Source organism: Anser anser, assembly GCF_964211835.1.
Source record: "Anser anser genome assembly, chromosome: 2".
Taxonomy (NCBI): Eukaryota; Metazoa; Chordata; class Aves; order Anseriformes; family Anatidae; genus Anser; species Anser anser.
This window is the reverse complement of record NC_139721.1, coordinates 139,126,752-139,136,948: the sequence shown is the minus strand read 5'-3', so window position 1 is coordinate 139,136,948 and position 10,197 is coordinate 139,126,752. Positions and strand designations below refer to the sequence as shown.

Here is a 10,197-nt window from a genome sequence, read left to right as displayed (position 1 = left end):
CGAGGGGGGCGGCGCGGGGGGCGCTGGGAGTTGTAGTCCGCGCGGGGTGGTGGGGGCCGGCAGTGCGGCGGCGCTGGACTACAATCCCACAATGCCCCGGGGCGCCGCCTCCCGACGGGCGGAGGGGAACGGAGCGATGATGGCGGCGGCGGTGGTGGCGGTGGCGGTGCCGGTGCGCGGCCCCGCGCCCTGACGGCGAGGTGAGCGGCGGCGGGAGCAGCCCGTACCGCTGCTGCACGGCCCGGCCGGCCGGGGGAGGCTGCGGGAGCGGGGTCCGAGTTGGGTCAGGGGAGGTTCAGGTTGGAAACGGGGAGACATTTCTGCTCAGCGAGAGCAGTCAGGCATCGGGACGGGTTGCCCAGGGAGGTGGTGGAGTCACCGTCCCTGGGGGTGTTCAAGGAAGGGTTGGACGTGGTGCTTAGGGACATGGTGCTTAGGGACGTGGTTTAGTGGGTGACACTGGTGGTAGGGGGTGGTTGGACCAGGTGACCTTGGAGGACTTTTCCAACCCTGCTGATTCTGTGACTCATTCCGAGTCTGCTCACCTCCTGTGGGGCTTCACCCAGCAACAGCCGGCCCCGGACCGGGGGCTTCTCAGGGCTGTGCCCGGGAGCAGCCAGCTTTACTCAGCGTGGGATGCTTCTCTATTAATTCATATAACTTTTCCGTTTATCCTCTGTATTCCTTTTGTTTCATTTCATTAGCTTGTGGGTAGTGAATTCATTTGCCAGGTTTTGACCAGTTCCAGCCAGCAGCTCTGGTTTCTGCAACATGGGTCTTTAGGCTAAGGTAAAACGTAATGCTGTGGGGAAATGTATTCCTGAAGTGGTATTAGGACTGGTTGTTCTTATGGATCGGGTACAAGAGCCTCCAGTATTACCACTGTAAGGTGCTTTGAATGAAAGAAGCTTGAGTCTGGACTCTAGGGCAAGACCGAGGTTCCCAGTTGTTCTACACTATCAGTGATAAAGAAAACAATCAGGTGGCCTAAACCATGGCAGAAAAGAAAAGGAGCTCCATGTCTGCAGAAATGGAAGCCTTCCTGAACTGGGTGTTGCAGAATATTCCATACTTGCTCCCTGTATGTGTGTTACAACAGCTGGTGACCTCAGGTTTTCATCATTTAATGGGAGGGGACTCGTAGGCTGGGCACAGTGCCCTTCTGACAGGTATGTTTGCCAGTACTAATTCTCTACTTAATTATGGTTGTTAGTGAGCACTGGCTGATATTTTTGGGGGTGTGAACCTCCAGAAGGAGATCTGTACATTTATTTTTTATTTTTTGAGTTTAGGTTGCTGCTAAATGCACAGAAAACTTGACATTTTTATTTTTATTTTTTAGTTCAGGACTCAAAAAAAGAGCTGTTGCTTCTGTTCCAGTGCAAGTGAACGTGGTGACACTGACCTCTGCTGCCCTGTGTAGGTAGGTGGCTGCCGGATGGCAGCATTCAGTCATAGCAGCCCTGGCTGTTTAACCTGGCAGTGGAAATCCAGTGGGGTGCTTGAGCTGGTTGTGCTTGCATATTGGTGTCTCACATTCATATTGCAGGACTCTAGGCTCAAAAGTTCACTTCCTCATTTAGTGAAAAATGTGGGGTTGTGTGAATAAAGGCTGTAAAGCCTCTCATGCTCAGCTGGTTTGACAAAATAGTTTCTTTTATGCTGCAGCCCAGGACACTGTGTACATGAGTGTTATATTTCAAGTTTTGATATAGGAGATTTAAAGTAAACTAAGTCTTTGAGCATGGTAATATGGTAAGCTGACGTTTAGGCTGTAGCTCTTGAAGTTGCATAAGGACGTGCTTGTAGGTCTGACACCCTGTCTGGTATAGGAGTGACCCTCCTGTTAGGACCTGCAGAGCTGGTCTTGGGACGCTGTGGTGCGGTTCCCGGATGTAGGTGTAAAGATAATCCACAAGAGGATCTTTTTTCCTCCTCTGGAAGTGGTGGCCAGCCACTGAAAAGCCGTCACCAGCACTTCCTGCCTTTCTCCCTTTTCCTTCAAACCTTTATGTAGAAGCCAGGAAGGAATAGAGAACCACAAGTATATAAACAATTCAGGGTCTGTTTTGTTCTCAGACATGAAAAGTCATTCAGCTTCTTCCTCAACGCTGTGAAAGCACAGCCTGGAACCTAACATCTGAAATAATAATTTTATATTACTTTATATGTTTTTTTTTGTTTGTTTGTTTTGTTTTGCTAGAAATGTAAAATTCAGGATGTGAATATCTCTGCATCCTAGAATATCCATGGAACAGTAGTTTCCTTCCACTCTTCTTATCTGTTGCATAATGACAGGGATGGGTAGACAGAAGGAATGTGCTCTGGGGAAAAATCTTCAGGGAAGGAACAGAAAGTAGCTTGGCTTTTTTTTATTTTTTTTTTAAACAAAAGAGTAAATTCTAGGAAGGTGATGGAGTTGGCCTAATGCAATCGTACCTGAAGTTCTGTGTCTCTGAATTGCAATGTAAACACATGCTGATACTGCATGAAACAAGTGTGAAGTTAACTCTCTCCTTGTTTTGTTTCCTAGATCCAGCAACACCTCTTTTCCTACTTCTAAAAGTTGCTAAGGTTTCTCTTGATTTGAACACACCACGGGTGAGTACACTGGGTCTGTCTCTAAGACAACAACTATTTTGTTCCTGTCTTAATCAGGGAATTGTAAATGCTAGCTTTGTAACTGTAATTATAGCTTCGGTATTTGCAAGATGAGACAAGTTTCCCCTGCTGGGGGGATTGTGTGTAACACACCGACAAATTCACTTTTCCTTGATAGCTCATTTTCCAATTAGAGGGCATTTTCTACATCTTTTCATTCCAGACCAGGTCAGATGAGGCCCTGAGCAACCTCGTCTAGTGGGCGGCATACCTGCCTGTGGCAGGGGGGTTGGAACTGGGTGATCTGTGAGGTCCCTTCCAACCCGAGCCGTTCTGTGATTCTACCCCAAGAGCAGCACTGAGGAGTCTTTCATTGAAAAATGAAACAAACAAAAAAAGACTTCTTGCATCTACCAGGAATGGCTAATAACAACAAGTTGTGTATGGCAGCCTAAACATGCCTTTAGATCATCCTGTAGTTGCCAGGTTAGAGTCTTCTGTCCATGTAACTGGTTCAGCAGAGGTAATAGGAAAAAGTACTATTTTTCCCGTGCTGTCCCAAGACCTGGATGTGTGGTCCTTGCTGTAACTATACTTTGAGATATCTTCTTTCCTTCTAGATTATTTTTTCTCTCTTCTGTCTGCTTGTATCAGAGAATATGGGTAAACCTCACCCCACTTCCTGCACATCCTGAATTAATTCTGCCCAGATTTTCATCATCTATTATTGCAAATGAATTGCAGAAGCAGCGGGTTTCTGAACATGGTCGGTCTTGTGCTTATTCCAACTGCTTTTGGTAAGACTTCCATCTCAGAGCTTGCCCTGCCTGCATGGAAATTTTATCTGGGCAAAGCCAAACTCTTTATGGAAGAGCAGAAGTGGCAGGCCCACAAAGATCAAGATTAGATGCTGTACTACACTGACCCTCCAAGCTCACTTCTTATAATTCCATATATTTTTTAAGTTGGTTGCTCTGACCATAATGAGGTAAAGCTTCAATCAGTTATGATGGAAATAAATCTTGGGTCCCTCTGCCCAGGGGTGTTCTATTAATGACCTGCTATCTGGAAAGGTTACTGCATTGAGAGCAGTAGTTTGCCCAGGCTCTGCTGTTCTTAGCAAACATATAATGCCACCTTTTGATGAATAAGGTGCCTTTTAGCATAAATGTGGTTGTCGTTATTTTCTTTCAGCAGTGCTTCTTTAAAGAAATGTGATCAACAGTTAAATGTCACCAAGATGCCATTGCAGTCACTACATGAAACTCTTCAGGGTTAGATGGGAGAAAAAGTAAATAAATGCCTAATGCTTTCTTGTGAAACAAATTGAAATTTATTTTTCTGTAAAGCAATGGAATGCTGGCTAGCCGTACAGCTTGACAATGCTTGTGGCCTGCTGCCAGTGTACAGGGCCTTATCTGATAAGGTCCCCGGGCATTTGATGTTTCCAGGTACACAAAAGAAGCAGGGGATCAGATCCAATTTCCTCTTTGGTTGCAATCACACCTTTAACCTTTCTAAGATAGAGACACTTATTCATCTGTATGTGCGTTAGGCAGAACTTCTGGTACCTAAAGAACTGTTTTGTGACTTTAGACAAATAAGCACAATGCAGTGTAACGATTCAGAAGAAATTTCAGTAGGAGTTCATGACCTCATGGCTCTCCGTGGGCAGCATAAAGAATCTGCTGATTTTTTAGGTTCTATAATTTTTAATGTCTTGCTTCAAGTACACTTTGGAGTAGGTGCTCAGCATCTATTATGTATTAGGCCTTTATAAAATATCTCGGGTATCGAGGGATGGGATTACTGAAATTCATTAAGCATTTTTTGGAAATATATATGGATATTTAAAAAGACCTGTTACTGGGACTGTGTTCTGTAATCTCTGCAAGTTTTCCCTTGTGGTCAGATAAGAGGCTGTGCTAGTGGTTATATCGAAAAGGAAGCAGTACTCTTTAAGACTTCCTCTGAAGAGGAAAATGTGAAAGCTGAAAAGCCGTCAGCTTTCGGGAATTGTTGTGCGCGTGGACATCTGATTTTTGAAAGGCAGAAGTAGCGGGGAAGAACTGTTAATTTCATTTGGATAAAATAAATCAGTAAATTATTCAACAGCGCCTTCTCCACAAGTTTGCAGCTCTGAATTTGGCCCATCTGAATTGTGGATTACTGCCCATGAATGCATTCCTGTCCAATCTCTCTAACAATGCTGTTTTAAACAATTCCTTTTTACTGAACACACACACTCCGATGTCACACAAGATGTGACATAGATGTATGTGTCACCTAGATGTGACACTCCGATGTCACATCTAGGCTAAAGAGAGGGAGAGGTGAACTTAAATCGTGCGAACTCAGTGGCTGAGCTTCTCCTAGCAGGCTCTGTAAAAGCCCATGCAGTGACACAAGTTGATTTAGCTAGCACAAGTCAAGTGAGCTGTAATCACTCCTTTCTCCATAAACTTGCACCTGCTGATTTATTTTTAATTGAATTCTCCTTTTTAATTGCAGGAAACGTCAGCGGGCAGACATGGGCTGCCGGGACGTTCATGCAGCAACAGTGCTGGCCTTCCTCAGCGGAACAGCCTCGGTGGCCGGACTCCTGGCGGCGGTTCTGCTTCCAAACTGGAGGCAAATGAGACTGTACACGTTCAACAAGAACGAGAAGAACGTGACCGTTTACACCGGACTCTGGATTAAGTGTGCTCGCATTGATGGGAGCAGAGACTGCGTGATATATGACCCGCAGTGGTACACGGCCGTCGATCAGCTGGATTTGCGCGTTCTGCAGTTTGCCCTCCCGCTCAGTATGTTTACTGCTGTCTCAGCTCTGTTTCTCTGCTTGATTGGCATGTGTAACACAGCCTTTGTGTCGAGTGTGCCAAACGTCAAGCTGGCAAAATGCCTTGTAAACAGCGCGGGCTGCCATCTCGTGGCCGGCCTCTTGTTCCTGCTCGCGTGTGCAATTTGTCTCACTCCGTCAATCTGGGTCATTTTTTACAACAATTATCTGAACAGAAAATACGAGCCTGTCTTTAGCTTTGACATCTCTGTATTTATTGCCATCGCCAGCGCCGGCGGTCTGTTTTTCACTTCCGTTTTGTTATTTCTGTGGTATTGTGCGTGTAAGAGCCTACCGTCTCCTTTCTGGCAGCCCCTCTATTCGCATGCCCCCAGCATGCACAGCTACGCCTCCCAGCCCTATTCTGCACGCTCTCGCCTCTCTGCCATAGAAATCGACATTCCTGTTGTGACACATACATCCTAAAGAGATGAAGTCCTGGAAGTCGAGCTCTTGTGCTCACTTGAACCGTGAAAACTGCAGGCTTGGTTCTCTACTGCCTTGTACTGAGCGTAATCATTGCTCTGCACCCCGAGGTGCAGAGCAGTGGAGACCTGAGTTCAGCAAGTCTGCTGTTCTCATGGGTTCTTTCCTGAACATTTGCAGTTTGGTTTTGGATTTATTTTGTTTGCTTTTTCCTCTGAGCTCACTACAGACAAAATTGCTGCTAATGCTGGCACAGTACACTAACAGTGGTGTCCGTTCATGCAAGTTGTCTTGCATTTTTGTTCATCCTTCCGTTTCTTGAGATCAAAGCAGGCTTGAACCTCTTTGATGAACAATTTTTAGAGTTTGACCCCGTTAGAAGAGCTGCATAGATGGAGCCATGCAGCCATGTGTTATCCACATGCAGAGAGTGGAACTGGTTGTAGGGGTTTCACTGAGCTTATTGTAACAGATCAAAAAATAACCTAGTACAGTCAAAAGTGTATTGTCATTTAGGGGGAGCAAAGGTGATTAAGAAATAGGTTAGCGAGTTTTCATCTGGACACATATATTTTAAGATGTGAAGCCTCAAAAGTGAATTTGGCAGCCTAATTCAGTTCTATAGCACTGCTTTTTGTTTTCTAATGTGCACACAAAAAGCCAACTGCTTATGAACCTCCGCAGTAGAATTAGTGTCAAAATACCTTTTATTTTCAAAGTAGCTCTTGGAAGAAATAAGCGATTTAGCTAATAATGTTCTTCTGTACTGTAATAACATTTCGTGAATCACCGGAGGCTAGAAACGGTTTTGTGAATTTTCTATTCTTTTTTTAATAAGTTAGTGAATTCACTGGATCTATTTTGACATTAAAACAAAAACCACTTGTATTTCTTGAAAAGTCTGTTGAAAAGATTGAATATTTTATTTGAAGGCTATCCTTCAGATCTGAACGATGGATTTGCAAATCAAACAAGTTTAAAATTAATAATGCTTTAATGCTAAGTATTATTCAGTTCTGGAGAGAAGTATCAGTCACTACAGAATGGATTAGGAAAACCATGAAGAATTCTAAAGGCTTATGAAGGATTGCGGACAGTGTTCCAAAACAGTGCCTCTCTAGAAAGGGGATTATGACCCTGTGGAGAGATTTTTAACTTTATTTTTTTTTAATGTATATAGAAATAACAACGACCTTGTGTATTTTTCACCATTGATGTTTACAGAAGTTTTATAGTCTGCAGTTGCTAGACTTTCATGCTGTAGCTTATTTAATTACTGATTAAAACGTTCACCTTACAGCTCTGTAAGTATGAGGAAGGGTTATAGATTCCCAGCCTGGGATGTCTAAATCAATTTTCTTTCCTCACACGCAGAGTAGGTCAATCCTAGGGATCAAAGCTTTTCGATATGGGCTTTAAAATTACTTGGATATTTGATGATAGTGAATTGAATGCTATTATAATTAAGGCAAATACTTGATTTGCTCAGATTTTGGCAGACTGAGATTTTGGATTTAAGATGTCATTCCAGTACAGAAAGTTATTTTAATTGGTGCCATTCTGGAGCTGAGTGGATATTTGTATTTCATTAATCCCAGAACAGATTTGTTTTGCTGAAAGCAAATTAAGAGTCCTTTAACTCCAGTTCTGCAAACTCGTCCAAGGTCTTGATAATCAGTTCATTTCGTTTTGCATTAGAAATGAGCAAATGCTCTACTGGGCAAATGTTGCCCTGTTACAATGTGTGCAATAACAAACACTACGTTAAGAGGAATCACTTTGTCCTAGCTGGCAGGCCTCAGGCTCGGGTGGACGAAGTGAGCAAGCTGATCTCTGCTCTAAGTTCCCAGCAGGGTCAGTAGAGTGACAAGCCCTTCCAGAAGGGGACGCAGAGTGCGTGATGAAATTGCTACTAGGGCATCGATGCCTGAAGATAAAGAATAAGGAGTGGGTGATAAAGGAGACAGGCCTCTGAAATTGCATGACTTTAATACCTTCTTAAGTTTTCAAGGTGTGATGTTAGACGAAGGATCTTTTTTAATCAGATCATGACTTGTATCCACTTTTGTTCTTCAGAATTGAACTTTGTTTTACTGTTACTGTCTGTCCAACCGCAGATACTGTTGCTGCTTCAGCTGCCCGTGCCACTAGATGCTTTGTAAGGTCAACGCACAGGGACCGCTGGTTTGTGACTTCACGTTGCCTTGCTTCCCCATCCCTCCAGTCTCTTGCCTTCTTTGTGCCTTGCTTAAGCTATGAGTTGGCTAGCAAATATTAGTTCATAGTCAGTGTCTGGTACACTCTTAGAGCCTGAATTTACAACTCACTTTGACCATTTGGGAGAGATGATGAATACATCTCTCAGTGACTTTAAAAGGATCCAAATTTTCAATATCTCCAGAGCAAGAAAGGCGGCCTGGCAAAGTGATGCTTTCCTCGGAGAGTAACTGCAGCCAGGGTTTTGTTCTGTATGGTTTAAATAGCAGATGTCTGTCACAACTCTTTTGCATTCCCACTTTGATTTTTATGCAGTAAACTTTCAATTAGTATTTGCTGCTGCCTATGCCGATAACTTGTTGCTTTGAAAATTGTGTCTTTTCAAAAGTCTGAGATGGACCTGAGCTATGAACAGCAGGGATCCGAAAGCTGGCGGATTCCCGTGTATGCTGTAGTTAAGGTAATCGTCATCAGAAAGACTGTGGCTCCGTGTTGTATCAGAAAAGCACAGCTGAGTCTCTTTCAACAGTGCTATTACTTACTGTGAGTTGCCTCTGGACCCAAAGTGGAATTACCTGGAAGTGCTGTGCTGTATTTCTCATTGTTTACAGAAGGGGTGGCCAACCTGTGGCAACAGGCCCCGGACCTGGGCAGAAAACCACACGTGTCCTGCGTGTATCTGTGCCAGGGAGCAGCTGCTGTGGAGCAGCACCCCTGCCTCTGCCCAGCTGCTCCTGCCTGGGCACTTTGCTGGGTGCAAGGCAGACACTGTGGGTCTTAAACAGAAAGATTTTAATTTGTAGCTCATGCAGGCAAAGGGTGGGTGCTGTGAGATTATGGGAACCTGTATTTTTTTTCCAAGTAATTCCTTACCAACTTCTTGAGTTGTGTTTAATTACAGTGTAGGTTCTTTTTATGTGAAACAGAAGATATGTATTTTTAATAAAACATTCTCATACAGATGCAGTTTATTTCAATTATTTTTGTGGAGAACAGTAACTGTTAGAATATGAAAGACTTTACCTGTTTTGGCATTGATCACCAGACTTGTCAGACTGTTTGAGATACCTTAACAGGCTTAAAACACATTATATATACTGTATTTTTAACTCCCTAACTTTATAGTCCTGCTGCTTAAAAAAAAATCTTAGGAAGCTTGACTGTTACTTATTATTCCCTCTTTATTTTTATTGTTGTTCCATTTTTCCGTAGAGGAAGAAAGTGATTTCCCTTAATCTAGAAGATTCTTTTTCTCTGCTTGTGGCCAGGATGCAGGCTGGGGGCCAGGATCGGGTTCTGCCCCAGCGCAGAGCCAAGGTAACAGTGTGCCGTGGAAAAGAGCCCAGTCCTCACCGTCGCCTTGCAGCCAGCACCACGTCTTTTCCCCTGTGTCAATTCTGCTGCTCGCTCAGCCCTCGCTTGCCCAATGGAACTTGCTAACCCAGGTCAAATGTCTTCTGCGTTGAATTAATTTTCCCCTAGACTGGTAAGGTTTGCTTTGTGCGTGAATATGCACAGCATAAAGCAGTTGTTGCCAGTGCTGCACCTTACTTGAGGGGGTGGAAAAATGATTTGGTATTTTCTGCTTCTCTGTTTCTTTTTTCCTCCTGTGCTGTCATGTTCAGACAGTCCTCCTGTCGTCTGAGAGCTGGTATGAACCTAGAGGCTGGCTGGGTGTCGGCAGGTGCTGTGATGTGGAGAACTCAATTTCTGCCAAAAGATGGGAGTGCCCCATTTTGGGGATTAAATTTCCTAAAAAGCTAGCCTGTGTTCATTGAAAACAAATCTCTCGGGGCAGATTTTCCTGTGTTTTGTTTCACAGGAGCTGAGTTGGCACATGTGGTTCAGCAGCTATGTAATGTTACTTACCCCTTGTTCTATCTATAGAGCAGGCAGGTAACATGCCTTAGAAGCAGCATGTGCTTTTTTTTGGCATGTTTTTTGTTCCACTGCTGCATCAGCACTCAAGCTGGATGCACAGAAGCCTCATCCAAAGGTGAGCATGTGGTTTCTGATTTCAAAACTGCTTTTTATCTGTGTTTGGCTCAATTTGCTCATCCAGGTATTAGGCTGTTAGGGATGGGGACTTTGACTTTTGGGCATATCAGCTT

At 44.1% G+C, this 10,197-nt stretch overlaps 1 protein-coding gene across 7 annotated transcripts; it reads left to right on the top strand.

Moving 5' to 3' along the window:
• Positions 1-44: 44 nt before the first annotated feature.
• On the top strand, positions 45-9,046 carry CLDN12 (claudin 12). 7 transcript variants are annotated; one of them, XM_083823589.1, is made up of 4 exons: positions 45-200; positions 1,343-1,419; positions 2,534-2,601; positions 5,113-9,046. In XM_083823589.1, exon 4 carries the CDS (start codon positions 5,132-5,134, stop codon positions 5,867-5,869), a length of 738 nt encoding a protein of 245 aa, XP_083679715.1. In that variant the 5' UTR covers positions 45-200; positions 1,343-1,419; positions 2,534-2,601; positions 5,113-5,131; the 3' UTR covers positions 5,870-9,046. The 7 variants fall into 7 exon arrangements, with proteins under 7 accessions (XP_083679715.1, XP_083679712.1, XP_083679716.1 ...); XM_083823586.1 differs by having other exon boundaries at positions 1,343-1,423; XM_083823591.1 differs by lacking the exon at positions 45-200 and adding an exon at positions 288-789.
• Positions 9,047-10,197: the final 1,151 nt, after the last annotated feature.